The sequence below is a fragment of the Syngnathus acus genome, chromosome 3, assembly GCF_901709675.1.
Source record: "Syngnathus acus chromosome 3, fSynAcu1.2, whole genome shotgun sequence".
NCBI classification, from domain to species: Eukaryota; Metazoa; Chordata; class Actinopteri; order Syngnathiformes; family Syngnathidae; genus Syngnathus; species Syngnathus acus.
In genome coordinates this window covers 12,517,662-12,536,710 of record NC_051089.1, presented here as the reverse complement: position 1 = coordinate 12,536,710, position 19,049 = coordinate 12,517,662, and the positions used below count along the sequence as shown (strand labels likewise).

Here is a 19,049-nt window from a genome sequence, read left to right as displayed (position 1 = left end):
TACTCGTGACTTCTAATTGCGGTTTTGAATCAAACGCTGCATCAAAAAGCAACCCAATATGTGCCATTCATTGATTTTTTTTCCCATAAACAACAATTCTGAGATTGTAAAACTTTTGGAGAGCCTTACAGCACTTGGTTTGACCTATAATGACTTTAAAAACAGACCAACTTTCAGGGGCTGAGGGGCGTTGCATCGACGAAGGCGGATACTTTCAGCAAAGAAATGCGTGAAGCCTGCATTCAATTGCCGAAAAGTACTTGCGGAGCGAAACGGAACTAATTGACTCAATCTGTGGTGTCAAACTCATTTTCATCATGGGCCACATCATAGTTATGCTTTCCTTTTGAGGGATGTTATGACTGTGAAGTATATTCACATCATATTATAATAAAATCTCCTCCACCTGACATTGCTATAAATAGTTATAACAAAATGAATTTAAAATCAAGTCATGAAAGTCGTGAAAATCAAATACAGTACAGAATAAAGTAGCTATTATTTTCGAATGAACTTAAAATGGTTTAGAACCTTCACAGGTTAACTTAATTTGACCTTGTCTAACCTTTTAAATGTCTTTCAGTGCATATTGATTTTTGGGAAACCCTGTAGTAAGAAGGGATTTGTTTTTTTAATGCTTGGAATATCAGTAACAAGAGAAGGGAAAAAAAAAAAGCACTCGAGGGAGTTTCCGCACAAAAAAAATGAAAGGAACAAATCAATTCAGTAAGAAACATGAAGACAATTTGTCAAATCCAAGTGGCCGCCAGATGAGTTTGACACCGATACTCTAAATGGAGCACTAAACTAACCTCACATTCTTGAGAAAGAAAAAAAAAACATGCAGACAATACGCAATGACAAATACGTAACGATGAGGCAAAGTGAAAAAGTTTCAAAAGCATGGAAGAGAAACTGCTGAAAGTGGGAGGAGACGTAACGCTTGAAGTCCAAGTTGGCCAGCTCCTGAGCGTGGCTTTTGTTCTGCTTCATCCACTCTGGTGCAAAAAAAGGGCTTTACCTGCAAACCCAACCACACCGGCAGACTCAGAACCATGAGGTAGATATCACCGGTCAAACTGACCATGAGAGGAAATTAAACACACACAAAAAAAAATAAACAAACAAAATAAATCACATCACAAAAGATGCCAATTCTGTCATTTTCAAAAAAACACATCTCTTGCTTGATGTCATTTCGATAGCTAATAAAAAAGCAAAGAGGAGAAATATAAGAATTATGCTGTTTGAGTTAGTCACTATTCTTTTTTTTTTTCTTTCCTCCCCTCGGTATTGCAGTGGAACTCTCATTATTGCTACCAGAAGACTGGATAGCGACAAACTTGCCGTGTGGGATCAATCAAATGGAAATATGATACCTGATCAAGTTCAATGAGTAATGTTGGAAGATGGTGGTAAGGAAGGCACCTTTTCCGAGAATAAATTTATGACATGGTCACCTCTTTGAAGCACGTGATTCTATGACAATTGTGAAACCCATCATTGTGGTTATTTGTTTTTTTTTTTTACTTTAAAAGTCAGTGCAAACAAGGTTTTGCAGGGGGGAAGTAACTATAACATCATAAAAACCTAGAAGGGGAGGGCAACATTGCAATCTCATGCATGTAAAATCACATCATACTGTGGATAATGGAGCAGGGGGCAGGGCAGGGCAGGGCAGGGCAGGGCAGGGCAGGGGTGGGGAGGTGTCCTCTGGAATTTGAGAATCCTTCTTGAAAAAAGAGAAAATCTTGAAGAGCATGTTGTTTCTTATCAAAATAAATCTTTTTTTTTTGTGATTAGCCAACTGCTTGAGTGCATTTTCACTGTCCTCGTTTTCCAACACAAGCATAAGGGCTGTGCAAAAAAGGTCCTGTGTCTGGTCCAATCAGAGAGGGCTGGCTGGTATAACTCCCACCAACCCTCTTGCTCGCTGAGTGATCGCTGAGCCTAAAAATGCAAACAAAATAAAGAAGCATGTTTGAAAATGACCCCTCTGGAGTAGGGTTGTAAAGAGCCGGAAAAGTGGCATTAATGTTCCCTTACAATTTGTGGAAATTATGGAAAAGAAATGCAACTTCAATGTAAGGGTACTGTATTCTAGCATGAATAATGAAAAACATCTTGTTTAGTCACAACCCGACAGACAACAAAATAACAAATAAGCGCGAGGACATTCCTTTGATAATAAAAATAAAGGGCTGTTAAATTTGACACGTTAATAACCGTGCCAAATTTGAATGATTTTAAAAAACGTCAGCCAAATGCTTTTTACAAATGGAAGCTACTTCATTCGGCACTTTATGCCTACACATTAGGACCCGACCAATAATTATTATTTTTTGTATAAACTGATGCTATTTTGCAGGATTAAATTCGGATCATCAACAGATTAATCAATAAAAATAGTTAACAAATGAAATGACCCTTTTTGGTCTCAAACACTCACAACAATAAAGATGTGGATTATAGGCAAAGCATTCAACTGTTTTACAATACGAGAAAAATCTGCAAAAATTGTCTTTTTTTTTATGAATGTCATTTGTCTTAGGTTGTAATGACTTTATGTGTATCTTTTTTTTTTTAAACATTTCATCTACCTCCTGACTACTGTACAGAGTTTGAAGCAGATCTATTATTATCTGAAAGCCTTCAGTGGCTGGAATATATCCCACTAGGTCATTGCGGGACTTTCCAAGCCATGACAACGAGGCGCTCTGAAGCAGCTATGCCAGTACAAAGCCCATGTTGTCCACAATGCTGGCTGTCACATCAGACCTTTCTTCATTTGGCTCTTCCACCTTCTCTCCATGATGTGCGTGCACTCAGAGCTGACTAAAATGGCCATGACAGTCCCAAAATCTGGTCTACACAATTTATGGAAGCAACTGTATTAATGTCTCTGTACCTACACCAATACACACTCACATGCACATTCAAAAATGTTCGCTTGTTTATTTGTCAACCTTTAGTACCACAATTAAAAAATGAAATCTGTTTGGCGCCATCTTGTGGTATCTATAGGCAAACACTCATTTACATTTACACTAATAATAAAAGTAGCACGTTTTAATATAGCTTTTGTTTTGGTAAAAATCAGTTCCAGGTAAAAAAATATATATATATATGAAATACCAAAAAACATGACTCAGTACCTGTGGTTACTTGCTGAGTTGACTGTAAGGAGACGAGTTGTTGGAAGAATCCACTTGTTGTGGCGTGCCGCTTTCCTGCAAAGTAATTTGAGCAGGTAAGAGAGTGACGCAATTTCAGTGTAGTAGTACAACATTGTGCCAGGCAGCACTAAGCACAACTGGATGCATGGTTTACAGTAAGAAGAGCACGAAAAGGTGCTCAACTAAGCTCCAGTAATAGTCACGATCAATAATTGCAGTGCAGTTCTACTTTACAGTAAACTACAAATGTGATTGTTTTAAAATTGTGCTTGGTGAGTGAGAAAAAATAAACGTGCTCTGATGATTTAGGATGATGGACAGAATGTGGAGTGAACCTACCGCTGCTGCTGGCAGAGGTGGATACTGCGGCATGTAAGCACCTTGCACCCCCGGGTTGGCTGCGATATACTGTGAAACAGTGTCTCATACAGAATTAGTGCCATGAAGTAGTCTTTACTGTACAAAATTTCATGCATCCATACTGTACTTGAGTATCATTATCTGTACTTCTATTACCACATATTTGCCACATCAGTCCAGAATTGTACTCACTGCTCCAGTGTTTCCTAGGGACAGCTGACCCATTTGCTGAGTAATCATAGTAGAGGGGTGCAGTGACATGGATGGATCCACAGAGGGAGACATCACCGGGGCCTGCAAGAGAGAGAGAGCAGCTGGCTTTCACAGCAGATCACATGACAGAGTTCCTCCAATGAAATCGACTCATGTATAAAACGTGAATAGAGCATGAAACAAAGGCTGCAGGTGTTTTTCGGAACATGGACAGTATCAAGTACAATCGGTGCATAAAGGTGAAGCCAGGAAATGTTAATGCAACTCCTGATCATATGAAACATGTTACTAGTAGGCTAAAACTGACACCAGTCGTGCAGTGGGGGGGGGGGCATAATAAGAGAGAGATTAAAGATATGAAGTAAATCCTCAAACAGCTTTCCATTACACCGCCTTTAGGGAATTGAGCATTTCCCAGTAAAGAGTCGTGGGAGGGGCAGATCTGCAGAGACACTCGTTCCATTGGAAACCATCTGTTGGACGAGTCAAAGAGTCACAAGACGGTTGCTGCTTCAGGCATTTCCTGCTGGATCCAGAGAGAGGGAAGGCTGCTGGAGGCCTTCGCAGTCTTCCTACTTGTTCCATTTCTCTCTCATTCGCTCACATACGCACGCACACTTGTAACATGTAAACGGATGCGTTGTACTTTTTTTTGATCAATGTAAGCCAGTAGAAAGGCTTTTGAGCATTTATCCAGATCCATTGACTGGTACACTTCTTGCCTTAACTGTGGTAGCAAGACAATTACAGGCACTTGTGGAACAGCTAAGTTGCATGTAGTATTAGTATTAGTAGTAGTAGTAGTAGTTTTTACTCATATTGTTTTCACTGCTAAATGACATTTTACCTCCCTAGTGTGCTGAAATATACAGCAGTGGGAAAAAACACAAGTAAAAAATGCTTCCATGTAAGTCCTTCTGTGTTTAGGGGAAGTTGCTGTTTTAATCGTGTCAGCAGAACAGGTTGAATTTACGTAATGAGTGAGTGTCTTCTAGCTGAAGCCGAGGTACACACCCACTTCCTGCACGCACACACACGCACATAAATGCATGTTGTCTTACCGGGTGCTGCATGATGTACGGCTGATGTGCCACCCAGGAGTGACTTTGGACCTTTGGAAAGACAGGACAGGCACAGTCAGACACAGAAAGGAGACAAATCCATGTGAACATCAATACTACGGTCTATTTGAACAATATTGCCGTGGTTACCTTATAAAAGCAACTTCCTTTATTATTACATTATTTATGACTTGATTTTAAAAGTAAGTTGGATTACACGTTATTTTAATAGTTACATTCAGATACGGACATCCATTAAAATAAAAATGCCATGATTCTGCCACTTTGTTGGAAGCAGATTTTTAACTGGCATTTAAGAATGTCTACTTTTATTTAAAACAAAATGAAGACAATCTTCTTTAGCCCAATTGTTAGCAATTTTGTTAGATCAAATGAAAGAATCCGGTTGAAAATTTAAATGTTTGAAAATACAATGTTTAATTCTCTTTTGTTTATGTCTCACTTTTATAGCAAACTTCAACTGGGAGGGGGACAAAAAACAGCCTTTTCATTCTCTCAAATTGAAGTTTGAGGATAGGCTGACATTTCTTGAGAGTGAGAAGAGGCACTGCAGAATACTTCAAAACTTGTGCTTACATTCAAGTGTGTTTTAACAGTTAATTTTCAACTGTCGTGGAAGGGGCTGGAACGAGCCCGTGGTAAATAAGGGTTCACAATTCTCTAATGTTCCAAAGAGGATGTTGTAAATCTTCTATCTTTACCCACTACAAATTGCAATTTTTCATTTCAAATTTTATAGCTAAATTTAGCAAATGCTCAATATAACGCTCAAAGAGCAAAGGAGGACAGCACCATAAGACATAGCCAACATTTTCTTTGGACTCAAGCCACTCTCAGCTTTGACCGAGAATTGTGGTAAAGACTTGAACTTGTATATGATTAAAGGTAATGTGTCCTTGGAGAAAATGGTCCTTCTGACTACATAATTTAAGAGCTTTTATGAGGCGTGCCTGGGAGGAGGAGCAAAATATAAAATTAAGTGAAATAAAGATAATGTTCAACCAATGAAAGACGTCTTGGAAAAAAAGAACCACCCTCATCTAAAATTCCAAATTACTGTATAGAAGAAGAGTGAGGATGGATGAACTACATTCAATAATGTCCCCTGAGCTAGTTTATAGTTGGTAATACCTGGTAAGCAGAGACGGGAGACATGTAGGGGGACATTGCTGGCTGCACGGTCATTATCCTGTTGGTCACTGGATATGGAGATGGATAGTACCTGGGGAACAGAGAACGTCTCAAAATAAAGCGCTTGGATGGAAAAACTCCTCACATACAATATACCATATGATGTGACTTACCCATTCTGCATAGCTGCTGAGGAGGGATCATAAGAAAGAGTCATAGCGCCCTACAAAGAGGAATTTCACATTACGGAATATCAGCTTTTGGATCTAAGTATTTCGTCTTGTGCAAATGTGGCAGAAACAAAGCCAATTTGCAAGATTTAACGTCTGAAATCACCGACCCCGCTGTCCCATAAAATTACACAAACTGTATACTACTTGGTTTGGACTTTTTTAAAATTTCTCTGAGACCTTTTGATGACCAACAGGTGCCTGTTTCTGCGGTAACCTAAGCAAATGTATCGAGAAGCAGACCGTCTTTGGGACTGTTTCAAGCTCCCTATTGAACACTACTACGATTGTCCTAGAAAAAATACGTATGGCATGTACACACAATGGTAAGACTAAAAGGTCAAATTCGATCTCGTAGGACAGCCTCAGTGAACACAGATTTTGTATTTTCTGTCCAATAACTTAGCATCACTATTAAAATCCATCAAATTTCAGAGTTAAGCAACGACACTAAGTATTCTTCTTGTTGTGTCTAAACAGGTCAAATTTGACCCAAATAGTATGTAGCCAAAAACTGTCTACCTGCTTAGATCTACTTTTTATTTTATGTTCAGAAAACATAAAAGCTGATACATACTAGTCTGAGATCGCCTGTCTGTCCATTGGGAACAAATCCACCGTGAGCGTGTTTCTTCCTTTGACTATCTGCAAACTTACACAACAAGGGCTGAGAGGGAGCTGAGGGAAAAGGAGGGGAATATGGTTAAGAAGAGCCATTTTCATCACCGCCTCCACAAAGGGGACTGGCTTTCATACCCAGCGCTCCGGAGGCGATCTTGATAAATTTCCCGTTGAAGTGTGAGATCACAGCGTTGCACTGCTCCGTGGTGTCCATCCTGGTGGGAGAGGAGAGGGCGCAACAACAATAAAAAAACAGACACTAGCACTAGCACACGGTGATGGAACAAAATGTTCAATTACATGACAACATTATGATCATTGTCAAATTCACATTAAATTAGTTTTTTTTTTTTTTTTCCATAACGGTGGGCGAAGAATTTAGTGCCAGGGACTTAACCAACTTAATCCACCTCGAACACCGCCACTATTACGTTGCAATTACAGAATCCGTCAATGTTAAACAAAAATGCAATACAAGAGCACACAACTGTGCTGCATACATCATCTGGCTGAGTTCAGAATAAAATATGTATCAATCAATATCCATCATATTTATTTTATTAATGATCTCATGTGCATAGACTAATAACAGTACAGTTAATATTTTGAGTTCCACAACTAATTATCTTTTTTGTGTGTAACAAATAAGTCAAAGTGTAAGGGTATATTTACTGTAAACAAAACACTTGGTTTGAAATTATACGGTGGCCAATAGAATGGTCAGTACATTTTCCAGGGTGGCTATGGCCATCCCCTGGAGCAATGGCATATCCAAAGTTCGCATCAAAATTAACCAAGCAACAGCAGGTGACTTGAAAATCTCATAAATTGAGGTAAAAAAATCAAGTTAAAGTACACATATAAATACAGAAATATTTGCGTGAATATTTTAGTCAGGTATATGCTAGATTATTTTTTTCCAACAATATAAAGAGCTAACCAGAAATCAGAATTCCTATGAATGCCTATAAGTAGTATTTGCTGATTCCCATGGAAAATTCCCAACTTTGAAAATTCCCAGACCTGTGCAGCACTAGTCACTCCTTTATCAAAACAAAACAATAACCAGATAAAAGGCAGTTTTTCAACTGGACTATTCTATTGGCTCTTCTATGACTGACCTGGCAAAGCCCACGCCCCGGCTGTTGCCACCGTAGTCACGGAGGATACGTGTGGAAACGACTTGGCCGAAAGGCTGCAGTATGTTCTCCAGCTCTTTCTCATCCACAGACAGAGGCAGGTTGGAAATATATAGATTTGTGGGATCTTGCTCCTGTTGCTGCTTGCAGACAAGAAGGGAAAGAAGAGGAAGCGTAGTCAATATTTAAGTACTGAGACAAAAAATACAGCCAAAATAAAACATTAACACTATTGTGCAGTAAACTCACTATATATATATATATATATAACTATATATGTACTGTATTTTTGCTTCTTCTTTTTTTTTTTTTTTACAGAATATATCCAAATCTGAATTTAGTATTGCTCGATTTCAGGGTAGTACATACCACATTGTGGCACAACATACCGGGCAGCACTGGGTTCTGCACGAAGACATGCAGAGTAATTAACAGCAAAAAGTAATAGCACAGTAATAGCTCTTATTAGCACACAGAGTAGGAAAAAAATATGAATATTGTTTGAATACACAATAGTTATTTTTCTTTTTGTTGTATTTGTGTGTGTTGCTGTTCTGTGTGTAAAGTAACAGTCGTTCGTAGGCTCACAATTACAATAACGTCAATGCTAATTTGTATTAGCCCATCTCAGGTGTTTCCTATTGTATGTTAGCCTTAGGCTAGCCGCTAGTACCGTAATTTTCGGACTATAAGTCGCACCGGAGTATAAGTCGCACCAGCCATAAAATGCCCAAAAAAGTGAAAAAAACCCATATATATGTATATAAATCGCTCCTGAGTATAAGTCGCCCCCCCACCCAAACTATGAAAAAAAAACGCGACTTATAGTCCGAAAATTACGGTAAATGTTCAGTCGACGGAGTTTGAAAAGTGTGTTTCAATAAGTATTCAATGCACGTGAGAGGGGTACAACTAGTTGAAAAAATTCCTTTTCTGTGCTTCCTGATTTTTACCTATCACACATGGGTCCGGAGTGTATCCTGTGCTATTCACACTCATTCATCTTTTGACAGTATGCTTAAGCACGAGACATCTGGCGAAACACTAACAAGCACCTCACATGACCATTCACTCAAAGACACATCCATCTGCACTGCAGCAGCTCAGTGCCTCGTCGGCCTCCCCGAGAAACATCAGGAGAGCTGCGTATCCAAGCCACAGCGACGCACAAACTGCACTGTTTGTTCCCATCAGCTCTGCTATGTTCAAGTCTTTAGAGAGCGACTCCTCACTAATTAACTCTTATCTGCGGATTCAAGCACCGGTCTAGGCTGCAGAAGTGGCAGAAAGAAATGGTGAGAAAAGACAGAAAGAGAACCGAGGATGACTCACAGTTAATTATGCCGTTTTCCTGCTACCATGCAGATGTGACAACTATGCATGAGACTGTGAATCTCTCACAATAATAATGCCAGTACAGTTAATTACGCCTTTCTTGTCATTTCACAAACAGGAGTTTAGCTACTTGTGAATAAATGATACTGACAAGGTTGGAATAAATAACGGAATAAGAGAGAAAGTAAACAGACTCCGGGAGAATGAATAGATGTAAACGGAATATTCCACTTATGCTCACAGCATTTGCGAGTTGGTATAACATGAAGTTGTACCGCCAGCGTGGTGTGTGTCCATGTGCAAGCTGGTGGTCTGGTATGCGACTTAACTGACAGGTTACTTGGCAGAGGGAGACATGACATCTGGTTATACGGTGAAAGTAAATGAGGTCACGGGAAGAACAGCTTGTCAGCTGAGGTCACGTGACCAGTCTCATGTCATTCAGTAGTGCACAGCACACATTTTTCAGAGAGGAAGAACTGACAACCTTGTGGAAACGCAATGCAACATGCGGATGTGTGCGCGCGCACGCACAATCACACACATACACAATCACACACACAACTTCTCACCTTGGCCATCTGGGCTTGAATGCCGCTGGTTTTCAGAGCGTGCACGGCTTTCAAAGCAGCCGCTGGGCTGTCAAAGTCCACAAAGCCATAACCTGTAGTTGGCAGAGCAGTACTATGTTTACGTGAACAGCCAATAAATGAAAAGCAGATTCATAATAATCTTTGGCCACCAGGGGGTTGCATATTACAGAGATTCATAATAAACGAAGATGAGTTTCAGTGTGGTGTTTTAATCACTAAATCATAGATGTCAAACTTACGGACCATTGTTTTATGTGGCAAAACCAAATTGTGTGCATCGACTTTATGTTTGTAGTCCATAGAAGCACCACATAAAGCTCTTTATCAGAGATCCTCGGCATCTCCACTAAGCCCAAAATGCTGCTGCTTGCTTCTTAACTGGAGCTCGTAAGAGGGAGCACATAACCTCAATTCTGGCCTCCCTCCTCTGGCTCCCAATACATTTTAGAGACTTCTATTTGTTTTCAAATTGTTAAATGGCCTCGCCCTCAGATTATCACTCTGAGCTCCTCCACCCCTACGCACCTGCCTGGTGCCTCAGGTCCACAGACCAGACACTACTGGAAGTGTTGAGGACTAAGCTGGGCCTCAGAGGGGATCAAGTCTTTTCTGTTGACATCATCTCCTTGATGTTAGGCAAGCCTCCTCACTGTCCATTTTTATTCTTTGCCTTTTGACTGACTTACTGTTCTGCTACTGTATGTTAATTTCAATTTATAGTTTTCACTGTCTTTGTCCCATTGCTACATATGTTACAATGAAATGTAAAAAAATGACTACAAGTGTCACTACAAAATTACAAGGCAGTTGTTGAAGAGGTCAACTGCAGTCTTTTACTGACCTTTGCATTTATTGGTTGTCTTGTCCAGGATTGCCTTTGCCGACTGAATCTTGCCATACCTGCAATAAACAGCAATTATCGTCTTCTAGTTTCGCCTTGTATAAAATTAGTGTCAGATTAAAAGCTTTTGTAATTCTTGGCAGGAGAAATTTCCAAAGACCAGACCTTTTGTCTAGTCCAACAGAGTAGACAATTGAACACTAATTAGCGAGAAATAAAGTGGATGTAACGATTGTACTTCATTTGGTCTTTGCTTCCTTGATCACAAACCTTAACCTGACACGTGAAACAAATTGCATGCTGCTTTTTGACACAAGCGCGCAAACAGTCTGAATGGCGAGCTGACATCACCATTCAGACCTTGTTGCTATGAAAAAGCGCTTTCATTTCTGCTTTGTGCTGGCAAACAACATTGGGAGCGTGAACAAAACAAGCCAAAAGGACACAAACAGCTGCTGCTGGTTACATGGATGAATGCCTCACTCCATATGCTTGCGGGGAACGAGAGGAGACAAAACTCGGCTAATTATGGCATCTACACCGTTAAATAGCCACATGGATGGTGGCCCAGTGGATCTAGTATCCTGTGACACTTTCGATAACAATACTTTGCTTATTTTGAGACAATGGACTAATTGGCAGGCTGTGATTATCAAATTTATAACCTGGCGAAAAACTTGCTAAGGCAGTCACAGCCCTGAAGTAAGCATGAGCACTGTGCACTATGTAAAGAAATGGGCTCTTCTTTTGCATAATTTGCTGCAAGAAAATTAATATTAAACAAAATTTGTTGAGCGGTAGTAGCTCCCAAGCTGACGCCAACTGTGCAGCCGCACCAGGCAGGAGAGATTGACAAGAGTAGGATGGGGTCACAAACGTGCTTCAGAGCTGACCCGTTTCCACATTTCAAGCCTTGACAGAATGTGAGAAACATGGGGGGGGACCCCGTCAGAATGTGACAGGCTGAGAGGGAACATCCTGGCATCTGTGGTAAACCGACCGTGAGAAAACCTAACAACACTCGAATACGGGAAAAAAATAGCCAAATGTCCACGCCACACTAAATATCAGCCAAACGAGGCTTGCTGTGGCCAATGTGAACACGCATGTGTGTGACAGTATAAGACATTCATGCACTCACTGGTGACAAAGTTTGACCAGATCCAGGTCAGTGGTGGCAGGAGGGAGGCCTCGGATGTACAGATTGGTCTTACTGAGCTGCTCCAGGCCCGTGCTGCTGCTGTTGCTGCTGCTGCTGGGACTGGACGGAGTCATGGGGTACGACTGCACACAGGAGGGTCACTGTTATCGTCAAAATGTTACAGGAGCCACATAATCAAATTTCAACTCTGGTCAACTGTTATCACAAGGAGCTCAATTCTGTAAGGGGTAAAAAAAAAAAAAAGAAGGATCAGATTGTGCACACATTCCACATTAATGCCGCATGTTTTTCATCAATCTTAACATGGTTTCATAGTCTCTAGAACGTTTTGGCATTTTTGTACGAGCTGAAGAAAACATTGCGGTTTTAAATACCGATGAAGTTCGACATTTACAGTAAGTCGCTATAAAAACATGGGCTGTGTTCAAAATCACTCCCTATTCTGGTATCCATTCGTATGCAGTACTGTTTGAATGTGCCATGAGCATAAGTTATCACCTACATACGTACGTCGTTCCCTCTATTATGTATTGTAAAAAAGTCAGCAATATAATTATGACTAAAAACTAAAATACAACCCAGGATACAGGAGCAACCATTGTGCCATGGCACATTAGGGGACAAAGGCAAGTCATATCTCTCAAAAGGGAACTCTTCACATAGCAGAGAGCCTTAAAGCAAGCATGTCCAGCTTTTGAGTCAGGTGTGACATGGAAACAGGCCCATGAAGACCGACTTTAGTCACCCCTGCCTCAAACCCCTTGATCATTATTATCCCTTTGACACCAGAAGTGTCATACTCCCGCCACTCCCTTAAAGCCTCAGGTGAATGTCTATCGATCCCTTGTGGATCGCCACGAACATGGCGATATTTGAGCGGCTGTTGCCAAGGACAGCACCACTTGTGCATTTCACTGACCGAGATGCTCCACGCTTCGCTGTTCAGGCACAGGTACATATGAAATTAGAAATATACTTAAGTAGGTATTATTATTCAACAATATATTGGATATACTGTACTGGTAAAGCATGCACAAAAAGTCATTTATTGTTGGCTAATTTTTGTTCTAGTATGTTTATTTTAAAAACCAAACAAACCATGCGATTCAAACTAGTTGCTGGTGGTCAGCCTTTCAAGAGAACTAGTTGTGTAACCACACACTCACTTCAAAATCTTTGCTAAAATCTGTTCCATAACAATCTTCATTTTGAATTACGTTGGTCAGAATCAGCTTTATTCACCAAGTTTGGCATGCCAAACAGGGAATTTGACTGCGGTTGATGCCATCGCAAGCATTTTTTGTTCGCCGAAAAATTATAGCAGTTGAACAAACTATTTTGGTTGACATTTGTTTTGGAATTATCAAATCAAGTTTCTGTGTGAATGCAATGTGATAATCAGGTGATGATAACATTCATATGAAGCCATGCTATTCAACCTGCAACAAATGGCAAAAATCTGCTATTAATTGACACCTACACAGAACAAATGCCACAAGATGGCGGCGAAGAACCTTTTGTAAATCAGCAAGGATATGGGCTAGCAAAATGAAGCTTTTCCCCTCAGATCAACATAGTTGTTAGCACAAAGATGGCACACATTCTACTCCAAAAATACCCAAGTATGATATTTTGCAAATAGTGTACGGCAAACGTCTTTATTGAACTCTACCGGCATTGCAAATGAGAACCTGTTCTCAATTGCCTTAGCCTATGTTTCCAATGACGTCTGATTTCAAAACTAGTTGTCTTCCATTTGTTGCATCGCTGCAACAATTAATCGATTAATCGACAACTGATTGATTATTAAATTGTATGATTTTTTTATAATTGATTAATCGTTTAGATTTTTAAAATTTACTTTTTCATTTAAAATTGGAAAAAATCCTCAAAACTTTAGCTTGTCGACAGTAAATATTCTCTGATCTGTCATCCTGCATGAAAGCAGACTGATTATCTTTATATTAATAAATATTTGCTTTTACTTTAGAAAGTAGTGATTTTTTTGCCTATTTTCCCAACATATTCATTTACATATTCTGCAAATCAATTTGAAACAATGTTCTATTTTTGAATAAAGAGGTGGAAATTAAAACGTGTTTTTCTGTCCGACAGGCAAATCGATTATTAAAATAATCGTTAGTTACAGCCCTTTTGTTGTGCATGGTGACATTAGTAAAATGCTTTCACAGACATCATATCCCTCTGAAAACTTAAACTATGTTGTGGCCTGCTACAAAATGTTTTTTGAAACCATCGCACCCCTGCAGTAGATTAATGTATTTTGCCCTTTTTTCATTCTTGGGAGCCAAATCATCACATAACTGCTCTGTAAAGCATTTCCTTCCCCTTACTCATCCTTTAAAATAGCTCCCAGCCAGCCCAGAACAGTTCAAACACAAAAGCACGGCACCATTGTGCCATCTGTCCGCAACCAAAGGACAATCCACTCCAAGACCCACGGCTATGGATACCACCACAGTCATGCCAAACCCAAACACATCATTCTTACCCAATGATGGATGAATGTTCAAACTTTTACAGAATGCTGCGCTGTGGCAGGAACATCTGTTCATCCTTCAAGTAAAGGCCCTTTTTATGTTGGTATGCAATTACTGTACTACTAGACTATTTTTTTGGGGAGCGTCAAAGAGAGCTACAATGAGACACTGTCAGAAGAGGGAGGGGTGGGGTGGGGTGGGGTGGGGGGGGACTCCCCTTCCACACTGACTCACCTTGACTGAATCAAATGACCATCATTTGATGGAGTGATATGGATAGAATCTTAAAGGTGGATATCAATGTGCTGGAATAATTCACTCCAATGGCTCGGCTGTGCTCATATTTCAACCACAGGAGGCCATAAAATCTCCTGCACCCTGCATCAATCTTCCATCTCAATCAGAAGGCATGACTGGAAGCCATGAAGCCTTCTGATTCCCCTTTTTGTTCACCTGAGAGGTCAAAATGAAGGGTGCACATTGACATGAACACCCCCCCCCCCCCCCCACACACACACACACACTCCGAATTCAGTGGGTAAATGCATGGAGACAGGAAAAGAGGACTACAATAACCATGGTGCATGTTAAGCAGTGTGGCTGGCCAAACAAGGTTATATGGACACAACAATTAAAGCCTCTCGCAGATGGTTTCATCCATATCCCGACTAGTCGCTTCTATTATGTTTAATTACTTGATGTCGAAGGTTGTTTAGTTGGACTACTGCAAAGCAAAACACACCGGGGAAGGGCTTCCCAATGTCATTTCGGGCTCGGGTTTATTTGAAAAGTGACAGCAGAAGTAGAAAGCAAAACACAATGGCCTACCTGCTTGCGAGTGGCAGCTTTCAGTGGGTTGCCTGTGTTAGCAAAAATCATCCTGCAGGTTAGAGATATTCGATGTTCTGTAAAGATCTCCCCTCTTTACAAAAACAAAATTAAAAAAAATCGCAGAACCAATGCAATGGTCGGAGGTGATGAGTAAGTATCGAAAATAACCCGTCTGGTTAAAACATCGGCATAATGATCGGGTTGGTTAAGTTGAACAAAGCGTGTGTGCCCTCTCTTTTGCTTTGACACATTTATCCAGTTAGCTCAGTTTGTTGTACGCCAGCGTATCGAGCGAGCCTCCGGTTCGGTTCATTGATGTACGACGTCCTGGTGCAGACCGCTCGCCAGTCCCACCTACTACGGACTAAACTAACATTCGCGTCTGGGGGGTGTTTAGCGTCAACTCAACTGTTTTGTCTTCTCGTAAAACACCGACATTTGATGTTTAACAGCGTGATATGTCGCGTGTTCACGAGTGAGCGTCTTGGAGGAATTAAAAAGTGAAGTGAACGTGTTTTTAGGGTGTCATTTGTCGGTGCGCGAAACACTCTCCGCCTTTCGTGTTGGTGTCGTCCGCACATACCAAGCATTCTTCACCCCCACCTCCCCCAACCACACACTCAGACACACGCAACCACGAACACACGCACGAACACACACACGCACACACACACGCGCGCTTGGCCGCACACACTACCGCACACACTTCCTCTTCCTACCCTTCCCCCCATCCCACACACTACATGTCAGAGAATCAGGATGTCATGAAATATAGGCGGGCACTGGCCTGGACTGGCCTGGGCTGGACTGGGCGGCACGGTGTGCACTGGTTATCACGTCCGCCTCACTGATAGGAGGGTGTGGGTTCGGTTCCACCTCCGGCCCTCCCTGTGTGGAGTTTGCATGTTCTCCCTGTGCCTGCATGGGAATTACGGTTTCCACCCACATCCCAAAAACATGCTTGGTAGGCTGATTGAGCACTCCAAATTGCCCAAAGTGTGTGTGTGTATGTACCGTTCGTTGTTCGTCTTTGTGTGCCCTACAATTGGCTAGCAACCAGTTCAGGGTGTCCCCCGCCAGCTGCCCAATGATGGTTGGGATAGGCTCCAGCATGCACGTGACCACCTGGACTAGAGGTCACACAACGCATGCAAATAAAAAATCATACAACGCATGCAAATAAAAAAATTAACTCGCCCTCGCTCACTCACTCTCTCGCTCACTCGCTCTCTCGATCGATCTATTGATCTTTTGAGTCACAGGACAGGGAAGGAAAATTGCTAATTAGGGCCCAATTTTGACATGTTATGCTTTGACTTAGGTGTACTCACTTTTGTTGTTAGTGATTTTGACGTTACTGGCTGTATTTTTCAGTTATTGTGTCATATTTACATCATTACATACTTTGCATTTTAGCAAAATTGTCACACATTGCAAATGAAAGGCTATGAGTCCCATAGGCTTGAAGATTGGCTTAAGCGCTCAGTGCAATGTGTTGGGTGACTGGGTGTGAGCTGTGGTCGATAGCAGCTCCTGAATGAGTGTGCATTCTGTTAGCGCTTGTGGAAATAAAGCAACAACTGTGTCATCCTTTTAACACCAACAAGGATGTTCCTTTAGTGTTGTCCCTTATGTTTATACAAAAAATATATACACAAAAATATGAGGGGTGTGGTCAATTATGTGATCATCCATACAACAATTTTCAATCTATCAGTAATTAGCAGTCAATTTTGTTGCGGGTCACTTTGTAATTGGCTTCCCTCAGAGGGCCGTTAAGATGGTGAAAGATTTTTTTATTGTCTCTTTGTGTTGTTACATGCGTACATTGAAAAGTAAACCCAAATCATCTGCTGCGTGTAGAGAAGCTTTTGAAAGCATCACATTTCTTGCCCTTCTCCCTGCTGGCTGGTGGGATGACGGCTTCATGCTGGTGTCATGTTACAAGCCTCTCGTGTTCCTCGAAAGCGGCACTCTTTCCAAATCAAATAATCGGCTGCAGCAGTCTTTGTTTAGAAGATTCCGTGTTTATGTAATGGAGTACAAATGTTCACTTAGTGACCGAAGAGGTCCCCATGTGGTTTCCATACACATCTTTTACACATAAAAGACATCAATGTCATGCCTCGCTCTCCATTGTGTCAACTTCATTTGGCACTATGTCCAATAGGTCAATCGCTCTGCCTAATTTGGTATCTTCAACAAAAAGCTTGTGACATGACTTCCCTGCTGAGCAATGACATGAATAGGTTTTGAACTGAATAAATGGCAAACTGTCGTGTCCAGAGCCCAATTGAATGAGGTAACCCAGTCAGCAATAATGATTCAGCAAACACTTTGCTTGTTTCCTGCATTGTCTTGACCCGGATCAATATATTGCCATTCGCCCACACCTGTCCAATTCAGAGTGAAAGGACATTTTAAAGAGATCAATTCAATTTCAAGAAGCAACAAGCAACCCACATTCAGGGAACATCATAACCAGATTAAGTAAGACAAAGCAAAAATAAAATCAGATCCCTTGTAGAATGATAAGGGCAAACTAAACTACCCTCTACTGCTGTAAGATATTTCTGAACAGTAGTCGGACAATTGTGGCAGACTGGTAGTCGGTCAACTACATGTTATCGGTGAGGCAAAATTATTAGTAGGCATTTCAGACTTATCAGTAAGGTCGAGGAAGCTAATATTGTGTTACAAAAGACTGTTACGGATACAATGGATTACAAAAAATGCATACTTGGAGGCCAAATGTGGTACCAGTAGAGGGAAAACAGATTTCCAAGTAGGCAGAATTGTTTGACAAGTGTGCCCCGTTTTTTTTTATTAGTGATAATTAGTACTAATATTAAAAAGCTATCCAGCAACTACTCAAATCACCATTTTGTTTTTTCAATTTCCCTGATAACCACTTTAAAGTCGATGTCCTTACTACTAGGATGACTGTGTAATTCTGGTGGAAAGTTCTACAAGTTAACTTTTGGTGCCGACGATTTGGGCCTAGTAGGGTTTATTTCCACTATATGCAGTAAGGACACATCCACCAGCGGGTCGGAGACAACATAAATAATCCAACGATTTAAAGTCTGCTAGCCCATAGTGAAGCTCAAATGGCCATTGAAAGTGATAAATTGTACGTGAGGGAAGCTCATCCCGGCAGGTCGGCTGAGTATTGAGGTAGCAGGAGGTCCCGTGGGTGTGAGGAGGGAGGGAGGGACTGAGGAATGCGGAGTAGTTCTTTTCTTTCATCATCTGCAGCGTAAGGGAGGAATGTCGGTCCCAGTCAAAAGCTCAGTTTGCCAGCAGACCTGTCTGGGAGGACTTTTTAGCAGGGAAGTGGCAGTGCAGGGTGGATTGTGGGACTTGTAACTCTTCGGCAAGAACAAAAGGAAAAAGCGTATTGAACAAGCTCTCTGGGTGTGTGGTCTGGTTTGGGGTTTGGGACTCCTCTGGGATAGAGTAATGCTCAAGGAATCACTCAAGGACTCTAAAGACATACAGTGAAGCCCTGTTTGTAAAGGGGGATTTGGAGAAAACCTACACACCATACGTGATGACCCGAAAAACCAAACTGCACACATGGCCAAAACCGAGATTCAACATCCTTGGCGAGGCTGTGCTTCTTCAACTCAACCAATTGAAATACATTCAAATGAGATAAAAAAAAAAAAAATCACATTCCCCAAATCCTTAATTTCCACAGAATTGTTCTTCGTGCTGGAAACATCCATTAAATGAAGCAGGTGTACCAAATTCCAAATATTCGGTTCATTCAGAACTCTTTAGGACCTGTTGTCCACAATCCACAAATTCCTTGCATTCCCCAAATTCCTC

At 41.0% G+C, this 19,049-nt stretch overlaps 1 protein-coding gene and 1 long non-coding RNA gene across 3 annotated transcripts in view; both read right to left on the bottom strand.

Moving 5' to 3' along the window:
- LOC119121123 overlaps positions 1–19,049 on the bottom strand; it is a 287,860-nt gene that overhangs the window by 3,417 nt on the left and 265,394 nt on the right. The window lies entirely within an intron of this gene.
- On the bottom strand, positions 84–15,561 carry rbms1a (RNA binding motif, single stranded interacting protein 1a). Of its 2 annotated transcripts, none has more exons than XM_037248564.1 (14): positions 15,213–15,561; positions 11,863–12,005; positions 10,722–10,780; positions 9,860–9,951; positions 7,935–8,095; positions 6,949–7,028; positions 6,770–6,870; positions 6,136–6,185; positions 5,963–6,053; positions 4,811–4,861; positions 3,729–3,830; positions 3,516–3,584; positions 3,156–3,230; positions 84–1,950 (listed from the first exon to the last, which is right to left on the bottom strand). In XM_037248564.1, exons 1-13 carry the CDS (start codon positions 15,261–15,263, stop codon positions 3,162–3,164), a joined length of 1,119 nt encoding a protein of 372 aa, XP_037104459.1. In that variant the 5' UTR covers positions 15,264–15,561; the 3' UTR covers positions 84–1,950; positions 3,156–3,161. The 2 variants fall into 2 exon arrangements, with proteins under 2 accessions (XP_037104459.1, XP_037104460.1); XM_037248565.1 differs by having other exon boundaries at positions 7,935–8,092; positions 15,213–15,559.